Below are 18512 nucleotides of genomic sequence, written 5' to 3' on the forward strand. Positions count from 1 at the left end.
CTACAGCTACTAATGCAGACTCTTACATTATAGAGCTAAGCAGACAACTGTCTAGCTGAACTGGGAGTGTACTCCTAGAGTTCTAGGATCAGCTTTCTGACAGTAATCCTGACCATGGCTGAGAGACACAACACACAGAAACCACCATCTATACTGTTCCCCTTATTTCACAAAGGAGGAGACTGAACCAGAGGTTAAGAGATCTGCCCTGGTCATGAGGCAGGCTGATAGGATGGAGCAGGGAGTCCTGCCCCCTACCCGACACTCATTCCTCTTCCTGTGCAACACACAAAGACACACACACACACACACACACACACTCTCTCTCTCTTTCTCTCTCCCTCATGCATGTGCATGCACATGTGCATTACCTTCCTTGTACCTGGAATACTAGGTTGCAACCATAGGTGTCCAGATGACAGGGTGTATGGGCCCCCATGGAGCCGATCCACAACGTACTTTCCTGTCCATTTCTTCCAGGAAACCCAAAGTCAGACCATATCACATCCTGTTTTGAAAATAAAGTCACAGACCATCAAGAACCAACCAACTCTGTTGTATAGGAGTGTTACACATTTTCACTTACACATCTGGTTTTGGGCACTTGGAACACTCTCTTACAGAAATCGCTATAGATGGAAGAGGTTAGGTTTCCAGAGCAATTCAAGAAGTCTTTTTAACCAATAACATATCTGAATAACCCCACTAATAGTAGTTATTCAACAAATATTTACTGTCTGCCTATAACATGCCTGGCACTCTTCTAGAGCATGTGATGAATCAATGCACAAAATAGACAAAAACGCCCACCCAGAGGTTGGAGACCGACAATAAACACTAGACACAGTTATGCAGATATATGGGGGAAGTGGCTCAGGCAGCAGGAACAGTGACTGCAATGGAAATAGAAGTATTGTTTTAAATCTCTGAAGCTCAACTCAGGAATCCAAAAAGGCACATTCCCTCTAAGCAGTGCAGATATTTTGAGGCATAAGTAATGTACTAACTTTTTGCACTTTCAAAGACCACATGAAAGAAGCCTTCTCCTAGGTTAGTGGAGTTATTTAAAATTAGAGATGCTGGAGCATCTATAGTAGTTCATACCTACTAAACTAGAGTCTCCAGGTAGAGACACAGCATATCTTTTGAAATACTTTTGCTGTGCTCCTCAAGGTCATTAACTCTTTAAGTGTAAAGAACTTGAAAAAGAGACAGCACAGTGCTTTCAACTTGGCACTCCTTATGTCTAGTTCTGTGGACAGATCCTGCCCAAGTCAACTACTGATCCATAAATACCATCTGGTCCAGTAGTTCTCAAACCAGGCTCCCTGGCATCCCCTGAGGGCACTGGGGGTAGCAGCAAAGGCTCTTTCTTTCAACAAACTGCTCTGCTTGATTTTATTTAGGTTTGAAGAGAGGGTGTTCCTGCTTTTAAATAAAAGTTAGAAAACTACGAACGTAGTTTGACATAAACTCAAATCCATGGAATTTAAGATATGTATAAGCTGAAAAAGAAAAAGAACACAGTAGTGAACCAGGCAGGAAAGTTTTGCTTTCTTTTTTATTTTTTTTGAATCATGAATTTTTCCTTTTGAATTTTACAAAACAAAACAAAAAACACTTCTATGTGCAGAACATGGTCTTAAATGCTGACACTACTTTATCAGTATCGTCAAACTTTTCTCTTTTTAGAGGCAAAACATTAACACTACTCAAAGAGAAAGAGGATTTTGGAGAGACATTTTTAATGGATGGCTTTAAGGAAGACTAGAAAAAGCTTTTTCATTTTTGTTTTGAGTGATAAAAATAGAATATGTGCATATAACTAATATCTGTTATAAAAAGGGGAGTTTTTGCAAGGTCAGCACTATTGTAAACGCATATGGCTCACGTGCAGCAGCTCCAGGGGGTGGCAAAAATCATGTCCCCTCTGGATATAGCCCATATGCTCCGTGAAGCGAGCTTACCTCTGTTTTCCCAATGCCTAACATAATACCTGGCTCAGGTTAAGTGCTTAAAACCTTGGCTGCTTGGGAGGGAAAGAAGAATCTGTTGGCTTATTATGGGTAAATGGTTCAGGTCAAGAACATTTTTGAGCATCTATTACATACCTGGTATGATGTTGAATGTTTGGAATATGAAAATTAATACAACACAGGCCCTCCCTTCAAATCTCATAATGGAAGATAGTCCCATAAATGGACCCTTCCGATATAATGCAGAAAGTGCTCTCACAGCAGTGAGCAGAGAGCGCTCTAAGATCACAGAAGAAGGGCTCCCAGTCCAAGCAGGGAGCTTAGGGAGGCTTCCAATGAACCTGGTCCTTGTTGAACAATTCACCACACCCCAGTTTGGAATTTAACTAAAGGTAGATGAAAGACACGCAATATAAAAACAAAAAATGGGGATCTGTCTTACCTAAGAAGAGGCTGGTTTAAGTGACTCTTAATCTTCTTACAGATACACCCCTTTGGGAGTCTAATGAATGCCGATATCCCTCTCCTCAGAGAAATGCACGCGTGCGCACACACACACACACACACACACTCTTTCACATACACTTTGAGGGAGTCGGTGGACCAACCCCAGGTGAGAAACTGTTCTAGAGCACTACTTCAGAAAGAATCACAGAAGGAAAGTTTTTCTACCAGGTTGGGGGTGACTATATGAAAAACTGACGTGAGGCTTCCCTGACCTCTCATCTAACAGAGTAATGACTAAAAAAGGAAAAATTATTTTGGAATGATTAGATCAGGGTGACCTAAAATTCAGCTGCAAACTGGCTGGGAAAACCAGAGGGTGAAGGGTTTGGGGGAAAGAGGCAGAGAGAGAGTAAGTCAAAGTAAATTTGTCAGAAAATAGATAGCATTGAGTGTTACCTATTTTGGCTTTCTTTCCCCACGGGCTCTTGAGAGTTGGGACTTTCTTGCCAATTGAGTTCAGCTACTTACAGGTAGTCAAATCTCTGAAATGAGTGCAGGCCCAGGAGGAATCTGCGTTGGGTCTTGCTAGAAACAAGTGACCCTGTTAGGCAGCCACATCAGTGAAACTAACACAGGTGACTGGGGGGGTGATCCATCCTGGAGTCTATTCCCACATCCACTTCAAAAGTTGAAAAAGTCTTTAGAAATCATCTCTATCCATGAAATTCTATTCTACATCATCCCTGAAAAGAGCAAGCGTCTGGTTGATTGCTTACTACAAAATCAATATTTGCTTTCTTGTAACTTCCAGAAGAAGGTCCTAGATTTGTTTTCCACAAACAACAGGTTTATCTTCTCTTCTGCCAAAAACTGTTGTCTTTAAATTATCTGAAAAATGGTCATGTCTTCTCCTTTATCATTTTTTTCAAATATCTAGACTCAGTAGCATTAAATTTTCCTTCCAGTTTCTCTCCTCTTGACTACCTTTGTCAACAGCCCTCTTAAAGCCTGGCTCCCAAAATGAACCCCAGACAGAGCCTATGTAGTACCTTGCATATGGGTCTCAACATTCCATGATCTGGACATTACACTATTACTACACTGTCAGACAGTTTTTTTGTTGTTTTTTGTTTTAAAGCAGCTGAATTATACCATGGCTAATCTAGGCTTGACTGCCTTTTTCTTATGAACTGTTGCCTAGCCATATCTCTTCATCCTTGACGTTATAGAGTTTAGGAGAAGGCCATGGGACCCTACTTTTATCCCTGTTAAATTGAATGTTAAGTTTCTGCCTGGTGTTTTGTAATGTTTAAATGAACCTACATACATGACTCCTAAACCTTCATCTCCAGTCCTAACTTCTCTTCTATTTACGACTAAATCTATATTTTCAACTGCTAAACCTCTATTTTCAGCTGCTAACTATCAGGTTATTGAATCCATATGGTGGGACAGGCCCTGATACTAACATTTTCTATGTATCATCTCATTTAATCCTTATGAGATTGAAGGTAGTTATATCTACTGTACAGATGTGGAAACTGAGGGACAGTTCTGTCCTTTTGTTAAAAAACATGGAGACATTTTTGGTTGTCATAATAAATAGGATGGGGGTGCCTTGGTATTCAGTGGATGGGGGTCAGGGATCCAGCTCAACACAACAACAGAAGTTTTGTATCTTGCACAATTTTCATAACACTGAAAAATCTGATCTTAATTATCTGAGATTAGAGCTCTGACTCTTAATTTCATATATCCTCAAAGGACTTTAGCATGGTTTTAACACATACTGAATTTTCTAGAAACACAATTACTAAGTAAGTCGAGGGAGGATTGTACTTTGTGTTCCTGCAGCTTCATCAAGAGTTGTTCACCGCTTTGAAAAATTAACTCACCAGCAGCATTGGAACTCATATGATATCTGGTTGAGCAATGTATACACCAATATCAGTCTGTGCCCGTACTGTCTCATCATGGTGACTCTATGTGTATAGATACAAACATACTCATTTAGCCTCATTTCAAAATGTTAAATATAAAATATTGGAGATATTCTATGGAATTTCATATTAACTCTTCAAAACTGAACCTTTTCCTTGTAGGTAGGTACAAGCATCTGATTAATTCATTATGTCTTCTAGTATAGTGACGCTTGAATATTTACACATTAAATCACATACTTCTGCTTAAATTCTCCTGTATTTTATAGCTGGGGTAGTTTAATAGTTTTTAAAAGTTATTTGTGGAAGTAATTATATCACCTGCAAACTGCATTTCAGAACAGTAAAGGGGATGCAGGTTCTGGTATGAGACCACTGCTACACTACCTCTCTACTGCTCTCCCAGCATGGGCTGCACACCTCCCTGCCTTTGCTTCTGCTGTTCCCTCTGCCTGGCTGGTCTCCTCGCTGCCCTTCCCACACCCCAATTCACATTTCTCTTTCAAGACCCAATGTAAATGTCATGTCTTTGAACCCTTCCACACTCCCCACCCCGCCCCCTCCCTCCCCTGCCGCATGCAACCTGGTCATTCTCTCTTTTGGTCTCTCTCTCCCAAAGAACTTTGATTCTTTGCCTGTCTGACCCATTCTCCTCAAAGCAGCAAAGAGTGATCTTGAAATATTAAGTCCTGTCCCCCCTTTGCTCTGCACTTAGAATTAGATCCAAATGCCCTCTATCATGGGCCTGCATGACCAGGCCCCTCTCACCTCTCTGACGCCTCTAACCCTCTCAGTCTCACTGGCCAGGCCTTCAATCACAATGGCTTTCTTTCTTTTCTTCCAAAAAGGCAAACTCTTCTCACATTCAAGGGCTTTGCACTCTGCTTAGAAAGCTCTTGACCCTCCATTCACTTGGCTAGCTTCTCATCTTTTAGGAATCAGCTTAAATATCACCTCCTCAGAGAAGGCTTCCCAACTTACTCTTTTAGAAGTTCCTCTGCTGTACTAATTTTGGCCCATTTTTGTTTACTTCATAACAGTTACGACAATCGGTTAGACTCACTTGTCTGATTTCACCATAGAATATGAGCTCCCTGAGGAGAGGAGACCAAGGCTGTCTGTGACTCTCTAGCCCTAGCACAGTAGTTGAAAAACAGGTGTCTGTAGAGTGAATAAACAATTATTCACATTTTACAGTTATTTTCTGTCTTTTGAACACATATTCACCTCACAGACCCCAGCAACTGGCAGAGTCCACAGCACACAACAGAGCTTGAATCTAGTTTCTGCATTCATCTACCCTCAGCTTTGGCTTCATGTTTTTTAATTGGCTGGAAGACTTATTACTCTGCTTTGCCTCTGGAAGTTTTTTCTTGGGAAAATACAGGTCTGGTGGGTATGGTCCTGGAGCTCCTTGGTCATCCCAGGCCAGTGCCCAAGTCTAAACAATTCTCCCAACACACAGTGGCTGACAACAGCCACCGGCGACAGCGTCACAGAGAACTCAGCGAGCTCCCTCCGGGTCTGCAACATCAGAGAGGAGCATCCCAGACCACAGCGTGCATCAAGGTTGGGCCTGGTTTCTGGAATAAATGGACTATCCATTCAAAATGATTATATGTTGGCTTTGGAGGTCCACTTAATCACACATCTGGACTTGACTATGCTGTTATGTCTTTTAGTGTAGTTATTGAGCATTAACACATCAAAATATATGTTGTTTATTATAAATTACTTCCTCGAAAATTCTCCTTTATATTATGGGTAAGGTATCTTAACAATTTAAAAGAATTACATGTGTAGGTAATTGTATTATCTACAAACTGTATAAAGGGAGTGCAAGATCTGGGAGAGTTGAGAATCACTGCTATAGCACAACTATTAGAATCAAAAACTACTGACCGATAATATATGTGATATGCTAATAGGGGATGGAGACTCAAAAAGTGTAAGGCATAAACATCTCTATTATCAAGAACTCTAAAATCTAGTTGAAGACACCAACCTGAAATAACAACATAAACAAATCAATTACCCCCTCCCCAATATGCCAGAAGGCAATTCTATCATGATCACACAACTGTACAATAAACTAAGAGGTCAAGAATGCTTGATATTTGCTTTTGTCTTTCTCTGTCTTGATCCCTCAGTAAGTACTAATGCATTAGTACTTAATAGAGACATATGAACTTTGTTCTTTTCCTTTCCTCTCTTCAGTGAGACATAGAGCAGATTGCTAACCTATCAACTTAACCACTAAATAAAACGACCATCAATCATCCTGCCCCAGGGATCTGGCCATAGGGGCCCCCCCTTGAAACTGCCAGCCCTATGGCTGCCTAAGAAATCCCTCTGGCTTCAAAATCCTCTCTCCCCAGCTGACAAGGGCATTCTTAGCTATGCACTAAGGATGGCTGTACAGACTCATTCTTGGAACCCTCCCTTTAATGCTGCAATTCTCTCTAGTCCCTATACTTGCTGCCTGCAGAGGCCCTGGAATAACTGCACTTTTTGTAGAAACTGTAAATCTTGCTTCAATTTTTCATGTCCTTCCATGAACAGAGTGTGCCATAAACTGCCTACCTTTCTTAATATCTCATTCCCAATTTTATTCAGAGAGATAACGTGCCCAGCTAAGAGACATCCGTTTTCCAGCCTGCCTTGCAGTTCAGTGGGGCCATGAAACTAAATTCTAACCACTAAGCAGAAGTTGTTGGATGGGACTTCTGGGAGAGTTCCTTAAAAGAGAGGCAGAGAGCTGGGAGTACACTTTTGTCCTTCCTTCCTCCTTTCTGAAATACAGTGTGATGGTTCTCTTGGAAGCCACATGCTAAAGACAGAGTAGAAAGACAGGAAGAAGCTGGGTTCTTTGGGATGACAAAGCCTCCATTCCAGCCCCGGCCAGCATACCTCCAAACTTTCCTTAGGTGAGGAAAAAATTCACCATTATGCGTTTAGTTAGGCAACTTCCATTCTGAGATTTCTGTTACAAGCAACTAAGCCTAACCCAAATTGATTCAGGAGGTTAACCCATGGAACCTTGTCTTTCCCCAATAATCTCATTCTGACAGAGCCTTTATCTTGGGTTTGCATTTATGCTAGTCCTAAACCCTATATCAGAGAAACATATCCTTGAAGAAATACGCCTGTAGACACTTTGGGGTGGAAGTAGGGAGAGTTTCATGGTACTATTCTTTGAGCATATTATAAATATAGTAGGCTTCCCCAGGCTAGCCTGGAGAACTAACTGCCAAGATCTGCACTGTTCCTCCAGGAAAAAAAAAAAAAGTTCTGAGTCCAAACAATTGATATACAAATAAAATGTGTAGAACACAAGCAATGAAAATTACAAAAGACAGCAAAAGAGTAAAAAGAACCAAAAGGTCTTGATAATCAACTCTTTAATTAAAAAATAAGACCACAGTTATTATGGAAGTGCTAATGTAGGGCTGCAGTACTGTAATTTAGTAGTCCATTAGATACTCTAGTGGTTAGGGGTAATTCTAGAAGAAGACAATATCACATGTTACCCCAGTACTTAAAGGAATTAACCAGGAATTCAGTCCTGCTTTTTCATCCTCCCCCACATCCAACCCCAATGGTTTCCTATCAGCCTCAATTCCTGGCCTCTTCCCAGACATATTCTGGGAAATTTATCTGCAGTTTAAAGACACCTAAGAGAGGGACTTCCTTAGTGGCACAGTGATTAAGACTCCACACTCTCAACGCAGGGGGCCCGGGTTCAATCCCTGGTCAGGGAACTAGATCCCACATGCATGCCGCAACTAAGAGTTTGCATGCTACAACTAAGGAGCCCTCGAGCCACAACTAAGGAGCCCTCAAGCTGCAACTAAGGAGACAGCCTGCTGCAACTAAGGAGCTCGCCTGCCGCAACTAAGACCCAGTGCAACCAAATTAATTTTTAAAAAACTATTAAAAAAAAAGACACCTAAGAGAAGAGGGATGGAAATAACACACTACAGTGTTTCAAGACCAAATATGGCACAGCTTCTGTACAAAATGAGAGTTATAAGCAAAATTCATCATTTACTCATAGTTGAAAACTGGCTGGCCAAAGAAAATGAACTTGGTTTATAACACAAAAGTAGTACAGATACTTTATTCTCCTCTTTCCTTTGGATGGTTCTGCCTTGTCATGATGTCCTGAACATAATATGTAATTTATAAATAATAATGGTTTTATTTCTTGTGTACATAGAGTGATCATATTTCCCAATTAAAAAGCCAGGACATAAAGGATGACAACGCACTTTTGTGCTACCTGTGAAGATAAGTTAGTTGGGGAGAAACTGCTTAAATACCAACATAAGGAAATATTTAGAACCAATATTTTTTCCACTGCCTAGTTTTCTTTTTACATTAATTTCATTGAGGTAAAATTTATATACAATAAAACGTACCCATTTTAGACTACAGTTCAACAAGTTCTGACAAATGTATATACTGGAATAATCACCACCATGATCAAAATATAGAATACGTCTACTACCCCAAAAAGTTCCCTCTTACTCCTGTGCTTTCAATCTGCCTGCCTCTACTCTCAGCCCCAAGCAACCACCGATCTACTTTCTGTTATCCCAATATTTTGAAACTGGATTCCTTTAAGTACACATAACAGCAATGAGGATGAGTTTTAAAAATTGCTTGGGCTTCCCTGGTGGCGCAGTGGTTGAGAATCTGCCTGCCAATGCAGGGGACACGGGTTCGAGCCCTGGTCTGGGAAGATCCCACATGCCGCGGAGCAACTGGGCCCGTAAGCCACGATTACTGAGCCTGCGCGTCTGGAGCCTGTGCTCCGCAACAAGAGAGGCCGCGATAGTGAGAGGCCCGCGCACCGCGATGAAGAGTGGCCCCCGCTTGCCACAACTAGAGAAAGCCCTCGCACAGAAACGAAGACCCAACACAGCAAAAATAAATAAATAAATAAATTTAAAATTGCTTAATAAAATTGTCTCCAACATTTTAAATAAGAGAATCTAAAAATCTGGTTGTAATTTTAAAAGTTCAAGAAAATGTATATGCTTCAATCTTCTTGATTATACATAATATTCTAAAACTATTACAATCATTTAAATGATAAAATAATGTCAGAAAAAGTACTAAAGTCTAATAGCACATTTTACACTTTTCTGTCTTAAGGCTTGGCTCCACATTCAACTTTAAACTCCCACGGGAGCCAAGTCTTTTATTCAAGTTGGCATCCCCGGTACCTAACACAGCTCAACGAATGTTCAAAAATTGCTGAGTTACTGATCTAGGTGACTAGATCTAATTTTATGCTGAAACTGAGTCGCTCGTAAACCTGTTCCAATTAACAAGTTAAATAATTGTTGCAGACTCAAACACCATTTAAAAAATGCTGTACAAGCAACCAAATCTTCCATAATTTTACAGGTTTTTTTAAAAAAATTTATTTTTGGCTGCATTGGATCTTCGTTGCTGCGTGCGGGCTTTCTCTTTAGCTGCGGCGAGTGGGGGCTGCTCTTCCTTGAGGTGTGCGAGCTTCTCATTGCAGTGGCTTCTCTTGTTTCAGAGCACAGGCTCTAGGTGCGTGGGCTTCCGTAGTTGTAGCATGCAGGCTCAGTAGTTGTGGTTCGCAGGCTCTAAAGCGCAGGCTCAGTAGTTGTGGCGCATGGGCTTAGTAGCTCTGCGGCATGTGGGATCTTCCTGGACCAGGGCTCGAACCCGTGTCGCTTGCACTGGCAGGTGGATTCTTAACCACTGCGCCACCAGGGAAGCCCAATTTTACGGTTTTAACCAAAGAACTTAAGAAAAACTGGTAAGATACTGATAATACAGAATAGTGGCTTTTTTTAAAGCCTACCATTACCAGAAAATAATTCATCCTTAATTTGTTTACCACTAAAAAATGGTATATTTTGAGTTGGAGTGTTCTCAGAGCCTAGATAGTGTAAGCTCTAGGCTCTGAGAATACCCCAATTCAAAACTATTTGTTCTTTTACCGGGCTGTTTGGGTGACTTGTGGTCATGGTTAATTGGAGTCTATCTATCACGTTAAAAGTTGTCTCATTCTATTTATTCTCCATGCCTAGATCATACACACAGGAAAACTGAATATACATAACACTGTAATGAACTTACATCTGAATAAAAAAAGAAAAAAAACCCAACAAAAATGGAACTTTAAAACAGTATAATTAACTATAATTACTATGTAAAACTTATAAAGGATAAATACTTCAAACAGCCCCTTAAATGAACATTATAAATTAGCAAGTACTTAAGGCCCTTTTCTCCTTGAAAAAATTACCTCAGGTAACAAACAGAAAAGAGGTAGTTAACTCTACCCACAGATAGGCTTGGATAAATACCCAAATTCTTACATTCCAATTTGCCTCATCAGAAAGCATCATGGGCCATGAAACCCCTTTAAACATTACTAAACCACCTGGCTCATTTCAACATACTCTCATAACTATGTTATAAAGCCCAAGACAGGCTAGAACTAATCTTCCATGTGCTGCATTTTGAGATTCTGTGTCCTGGTGACTTAACAAGGCTCCTGACTCTCAGCAGTCAACCTGAATCACAACATAAAATGGAATCTACCTGGGAAATGTTCTTGGGGCAAATCCCTTTTGCTATACGTTGATTCTTAATAGCTTCAATTACGATGATACTTATAGATGATTATAAAATGTAACACCTGTCACTCTTACCTAATGAGTCAGAGATAAAGAAATTTTATGGTACTGTCACAAATTCCCTACCTTCCTCACGAAGTAGAGAATAAAATGTTCCAAATAGATGCTTTACTTAGATCAGTCAATGATATAATGTATAGCTAAAAAAAATAACGAGGCCAATTTCATTTGCCATATATGAAAGTCAGTTAAGTGTCAAAATCATAATTTTTGGCCACCTTTAAGGCTACAGGATATTTTCCAACAATACTACTATATTTACCAGTGTATTTATCAGTATATATAAATATTACATATTTATCACTGAATGAATTTAAGTAGAAGCTGTTAAGTAAAAACTTATAAAACTCGTTAGAAGGCTGAAGAGAGCCAAGAATTTCTTGTCAAGATTGACAAATGCTACAATTGATTAACTAGAAGCCACAGAAAACTGGACAAGGGTGAAGGTGGGGTTTAAGTTAAAACACCCTCTGAAGGGCCCTAAAGACCAGAGAAATAGCAGAACAAGAAATGGTAAGACTAGGGGAAAAAAATACACTTATGTAATCATTCAAATACCCATTATGGATTCAGCACTATGTTAGCAGTTTGGGGGAATAAAAAATTATACAACATAGTCCCTGTTCCCAAAGAGCTTACAATGCTGTTAGAGAAACAAGTCACAGGCATTCTATGTCACGCGCCATTTAAATAACAATCCAAATAAAAAGTACAGGAATGAAGGCAAGGAATGGATGGATGTAGGTACGAGTGGTTGACAAGGCTTCATAGCCACGGATGAATCTGAGCCGGGCCCTAAGAAGCTGAATTTTAATAGGGAGAAATTGAGAAGAGCATGAGCAAAGGCCAGAAGACGAAAGAACACGGTGGTCCAGCACTCTGCAAGGAGACTACTCAGGGACATATGCAGAGGAGACAGGTCATGTCAGTCATACTGGGGAGAGTCTTAAATGCTACTATCCTTACACAATTTAAAGGCATGAAATGTTTGTGAATATAATTAACATATTTCAATATTTTCATAAGAAACAGTTTTAGAAATAATTAGAGGAGGAGTCAGAACTAGAGGAGAGTAATTTCAGAAAGGATGATGTAGACCAGAGGTTCTCGAAGTGGTGCACAGACCTCTTGGGGGGTCCCTGAGACCCTTTCAGAGGATCTGTGAGGTTGAAACTATTTTCATACTACTACTAAGATGTTATTTTCCTATTTCACTGTGTTGACATTTGCACTGATGGCACAAAAACAATGGTGAATAAAACTGCTGTTGTCAAGCTGTGGAACCAAAGTGTACTAATAGCATTGCATTCTTTTTTTTTTTTTTAAACAGCCTTATGAGGCATAACTGATGTACAATAAACAGTGTATATTAAAAGTGTACAATTTGATGAATTTTTACATACGTATACACCTGAGAAGCCATCACTACAATCAAGATGACAAACATTTTGATCATGTCCAAAAGCTTTCCCATAACCTTTTGTAACCTCTCTCTACCCCCTCATTCTTACATAACCACTGATCTATTTTCTGTCACTATAAATTTGTTTACAAGTTCTACAATTTTATATAAATGGAAGCATATAGCAAGTACTCCTTCTTCATGCTAACACTAACCAAAGGCAAACTAAACAAAGCAGACTTCGGACAAAGTAGACATCAGAACAAGGAAGAACTCAGGAAAGAGAGGATCATCACATCTTGATAAAATATCAATCCATTAAGAGGACATACTAAATGTGCATGAACCTAAACTGTTACTAGCTGCAAAACAAAAACTGACCAACCTAAACTGAAAAAGAAATAAATATGCAATTATAGTTGAGAAATTTCAATACCTGTCTCTACATAATGGGTAAAACAAGTGTAAGGAAAATCAGTAAGGATACAGGAGACATGAACAATCAACTTAATTGACATTTATAAAAGACAAAAACAGCAGAATACACATTATTTTCAAGTGTACAAGTTATCAAGATTGACTATATTCTGGGCTATAAAACAATAAATTTAAAAGGACTGAAATCATACAAAGTATGTTCTCTGAACACAACAGAATTAAATTAGAAATCAATAACAGAAAGACAGCTGGAAAATCCCCAAATATGTGCAAACTAAACATTATACTTCTAAGTAAACCATAAGTCAACGAAAAAATCACAAGGGAAATTAGAAAATATTTTGAACAGAATAAAAATTATCTTGGAAACTTGTATCTTGAAACTCATCAGCTAGAAAGCTTCCTAAAACTTAAAAGACTTTTCTGATGAGAATGGTGATGCTATTAACAAATGTCACTTTTTTTATAATAAAGTATACAAAGATGCATCAACATTTGGAAGATCTATATAACTTAGTAAACCAATATTTTCCAAATGGACAATGAAAAGTATTACAAAAGATCCATTCCATGCAAGATAGACCAATGGATTTTACTGAAAGACTATGAAGGGTTCATTGATCATGGGTTCAGATTCTTGATTGCAACAAACGAACCTTTAAGAGACTACTCATTAGTGGTAGAAACAACCCAAATTTGGTGGAGTATTAAAAAAATCCACAATTATCTAAAAAGGTTGCCAAAATGCTCCTCTCTTTTTCAGCTGCATATTTGTGTAAAGCAAGATATTCTTCATATACTTAAAACAAACCAACAGATCGCAAGACTGAATGAAGCAGACAGAAGAAACCAGCTGTCTTCTATTAAGCCAGACACTAAAGAGACAAGAATGTAAAACAATGCCACTACTCTCATAACATTAAAAAGAAATTTGGAATATAATTACTTTCATAAAAATGTCACTTAAATTCACATACAATGAGTTTATTTTAAATAAACATTTAAAAAATTTATCAGTTTTAATGTTTAACTACCCACCATTTTAAGACAGACGGAAGAAGGCTTGAAACAATAAGAAGTAAGATTTAGTGACTGAATGAATTATGGTGGTAAAAGTAAAACAACTTAGGTACCTTTGATATAAGATCACTTCATGCTCAGAAAACTTTGAGATAAAAAAATGACATAATCTTAATGGACTTGGTTGTTCATAGCAGATTTGCCTGTTCTAATCCAGAGAATTAATCACCATAATGTGAGCTGAAGAAAACTCATTAACTAAAAATATCATATTTTATAAGGGCTCAATTAGAATTCCAGCACATTATCAAAAGGCTGCCTTTTATACCCACACTTAATAAATAGGTCACGTTTCTGCACAGTGCTACCATGCCTGGCCTGAAACAGAACAACTGATGGGGTCAGATTAGAGATTCACCCAAGGCAGAGTGAGCCTAGATTCAGCACAGACAGAAGTCCTTCATCCTAGCTGGGAGTCCTCACAGGACTGAATGTATCCAGACCCTCTGCAGGCATATAGTGCAGTAGTTAAAGCTCGTGGAGGCAGACTGCTTAGGTTATTCTTTTCTTACTTGTATAATTTCAGAAAAGGTTTACTTAACCTCTTGGTGCCTCACTTTTCTTTTTTTTTTATAAATTTATTTATTTGTTTGTTTGTTTATTTATGGCTGCTTTGGGTCTTTTTGCTGCCTGCAGGCTTTCTCTAGTTGCGGCGAGCGGGGGTTACTCTTCGTTGTGGTGCACAGGCTTCTCATTGTGGTGGCTTCTCTTGTTGCGGAGCACAGGCTCTAGGCACACGGGCTTCAGTAGTTGTGGCTCGTTGTGGCTTGCGGGCTCTAGAGCACAGGCTCAGTAGTTGTGGCACACGGGCTTAGTTGCTCCGCGGCATGTGGGATCTTCCCAGACCAGGGCTCAAACCTGTGTCCCCTGCATTGGCAGGCGGATTCTTAACCACTGTGCCACCAGGGAAGCCCTCATTTTTCTTAAAATGGGGATAATTATTAAATCATAGGGTTACTGTGAGGATTATAAAGGTAAAGCACTTAGAAAAGCACCAAGTATGAGTACTTGATAAATATTACTATTACAGTGTTTTACCTGAAATATGGAGTAATAAAGTACTAGTCTAATATACAGGGTGGGTTAGGGTATGAGAAATATTAATAAGATACTCTAAAAGTTAACTATGATATCTAAAAGGTCTAGGATTAAAGATCCATAGAGTAATCACAATTAAGGTTATTAAAAAAATTACCTCAAAATTATCATTTAAAAATGAGTAAATAGGACTGAATGTCAATATTATGACATAGTATGAGTGTGTTTCGTGTTTGGTAATTGCAATCACTGTTGCTTTTGCTGTGGTCATCCATTTACAATGCTTGGTGTCAGTTTATTTATCTCTTGTAAAAATAAAATACAGTGTGTGTGTGTGTGTGTGTGTGTGTGTGTGTGTGTGTGGAAAAAATAAATAAATAATAAAAATGAGTAAATAATAGATTTGGTATAGACTTTGGATTCAGAAAACATCTACTGAATGTTTTCAAAACCAATGCATTTCTTTTATTGTTGTGAGAAAAAAAAGTATCCTCAACTAACAATTATGGGGCAAGTGATGTGTTTTTCCTTTTTTTTTTTTTTACAAAAACCAAAATTTAAGTAAAACATTAAAAAATTTAATAAAGGAAAGATACAAAGTATTGATAGCTGTATGATAATATTATAACTATGAAAGCACCAGCATCCAAACCTTCACTCAAAGTGAAAAAGAAAAAATATAAGCAGAATGGAAAATGACTCAAGAGTCCAAGGACAATCAGCCTGTATGAGAGGAAAAGTCCAGAGGGAGAGTGGTGGTGACTGGCAGGAGAAGAGCAGGTGGGTGAACACCCTGCTGTGATGGCAAAATATATCCTGTAGGAGCAGGATGAAGGACTCTAGAACCTTGACCTGATGCTGGGCAAGGCAGAGTCATTCAAACAGCCTTCTGGGACTACTCCCATTCCTGGCCGATGCCTAAGACACACAGAAACCAGAGCAGGGAGTTTGCAAAATCACCCCACAAACTGAACTGGCAGTTTGCGGTAGAAAACACTTTGAAAAGAGGATATGGTAGTCTGCAAACTGCCGTCAGTTATGTCAACGCATGGCAGAGAACTTCCACATTCTTACTTCTGCAAACACCCCCATCCTTCTGCAGGACTTCTACAGTCAAACACTGGGAGCCCAGCACTCTCTGCTTCAGGCCATAAACCTGTACTAAACACCCCAGAGCAGAGAGAGATGGCAGCAGCAGCCCGGAAGGCTTCTAGGATTCTAGGAATGCTTGAATGCTTCTTCATGTAATCAGCTTTGTACCTCCATCTGCCTCACTGACAGAACAAGGACTTAGATGTAGGTCAGGAGGAAAGGAAGTTGTACACACAGTCTATGTTTCTGATATACTCCAAATCGGCTCAGGTGCTGTTTAACGGCAAAGGAGAGAGTGTGCAGGAAGTTTGGTGACTAGGAAAATAGTAAGAAGGCTGCTCATCTTTGTAGGCCAAACATTATACTTCCTTTGAACAAATCTTTGGGCTTGAGTCAATAGGATAGTCAAGACTCACGGTGACTACTTTTCAGAGAAAAAGACAGTGAGGAAAAAAGTACCAAGGAGATTCTAATTTGTGATCTTTTCTCAAGAACAAGTTATACTATGATTAAAAGAAATGTACTGACTTACCTGGAAAATATCTGTCTTGTCTTCAAATAAACTGACAAAATATTTATAGTCAGCATAAGCCCAGAATTTGGAATGATCATAGTCTCTAAACGGTCCAGAAATACTAGATTGGTCACAGTTCCAGGTCAGAAACTCTTCAAGCGTAGCTTCTACGTAACTACATGTGGTTTCAAACTGAGGAGCTGCAATGTAAGAGAACCCAACTTTAAATGTGCATTGAACAGTTTCCAAATGTTGTTGTTTTCTTAAATGAGGATAATTTCAACCAAGAAGTATTAACTATTATTTAACATTAATTAGAAATTATGTACTTGCTAAATAACTAGAACCATTTACAACACTTAACAATACTCATGATTAAATTTAAAAGTAAAAACCATAATTTTAACCTTAAGATTAAAGACTACCCTTTCTATAGCCTGATGCAGTAATCCAGTGGAATACTTTAGTTTATCACTTCTCCAAGACCTTTTCAGGGGTCTGTGAGGTCTAAACTATTTTCATAATAATACTACGACAGTATTTGCCCTTTTCACACTTATTCTCTCACAAGAGTATGGTGGAGTTTTCCAGGGGCTACACAACTTGTGTTGACGTCACTGCTCCGACAGCTAGTGGACTATGTGCTTATGTTCTTATATTTTTAAATGTCTGGAAACAAAGAAGAACAAAGAGCGTTGCTCACCAAACAGTTCTACAAGGATTAAGTCGTAACCCACTGCAGTCACTGACCAACCAGTGCACTCTCAGAGGAAATTAAGACATAATAGGATGAAACACTCTGTGCTTCAGACAGAGGAAGTTAAGACCATAACAGCATGCTCTGTGCTTTGGACAAGCAAGCCTCGTAGATAGTGAGATGTATATCTCGGGAAGAACTTCAATGACCCCAGACTCTTGCATCTTCCTAAAGAAAAGCACTAAAATCATTAACTGTAGATATTTGTTATTTGTGACTAGCAGTAATCTTTTACCAAGATGTCTGCTTGACTGCACACATTCCCTAGCCAAAAATCATATGTATACAGGCTTCTTCCTTACCCTTCGGAGAAGTTTTCTCAGAGCTCCTGAGAGGCTATCTCCTGTGCTACAGTCCTTTAAGACCCTGAATAAAACTTAAACTCACAGTTCTTACACTGAGCATTTTTCTTTAAGTAGACATGTCTCGGTTTTAATTTCTCATAATGCTAAGTATCACTAGATATAACCCACATTGACAAAAAAACTCACTCACTGGGGTACTCAATCGTTTTTAAGTCTAAAGGAATCCTGAGACCAAAAAGTTTGAGAACTACTTCTTCAAATAATTTTTAAAAAAAGGCAACAACAAAAAACTGTCTTTTGAAAAGTTTCAACTTTATACTGCACATTTATCATACAGAGCTCCTCAATCATTAAGTAGACAACGGCAATTTAAAGTCTGTTCAATTATTCATTAACCCATTTATTTCAGAATCATTTATTAAGTACCTAATTTGTAACTAGCATTGTGCTCAGGCTTGCAGGAACATAAAAGAAATAGATAATACTCTTGAGTTTAGACTATATTTAGATAAAAAGAAAACTTCAACCAGAATAATAGGGAATTTGAGGCATCATATAACTAGATGCCAAATTTTGTGCCATAGACACCTAGGAAAAGGCAAAGACCACGGAGATGAGGGTTGATCAGGAAAGCTTGAAGAAAAGTCTGTCTGTCCATAGTGGTTTGTTATTACGGGTAGAACTCATTTATTCCAGAATTATTCCTCTAAATAGTGATGAAATGAGTTTTTTTTTACAATTAGCTGAATACTTTAAATGTACATTGGGATGTTAATATTCAAGAAACCTGATTATGATCTATTTTGGAAAACATGAAATCCTTTCAAGAGGAGATGT

General features: G+C 38.8%; 1 protein-coding gene across 3 annotated transcripts in view; it reads right to left on the minus strand.

Annotated features, from left to right (window-relative positions):
- The window catches only part of HSPBAP1 (HSPB1 associated protein 1), a 61746-nt gene that overhangs the window by 16439 nt on the left and 26795 nt on the right, over window positions 1-18512 (minus strand). For all 3 annotated transcript variants that reach the window (XM_061193170.1, XM_061193168.1, XM_061193169.1), the window contains 2 exons: window positions 16632-16813; window positions 372-508 (listed from right to left, as the gene is read on the minus strand). In XM_061193170.1, coding sequence (XP_061049153.1) covers window positions 372-508; window positions 16632-16813 — 319 coding nt within the window. The remainder of the gene's footprint in view (window positions 1-371; window positions 509-16631; window positions 16814-18512) is intronic.

This window comes from Eubalaena glacialis, chromosome 6, assembly GCF_028564815.1.
Source record: "Eubalaena glacialis isolate mEubGla1 chromosome 6, mEubGla1.1.hap2.+ XY, whole genome shotgun sequence".
NCBI classification, from domain to species: domain Eukaryota; kingdom Metazoa; phylum Chordata; class Mammalia; order Artiodactyla; family Balaenidae; genus Eubalaena; species Eubalaena glacialis.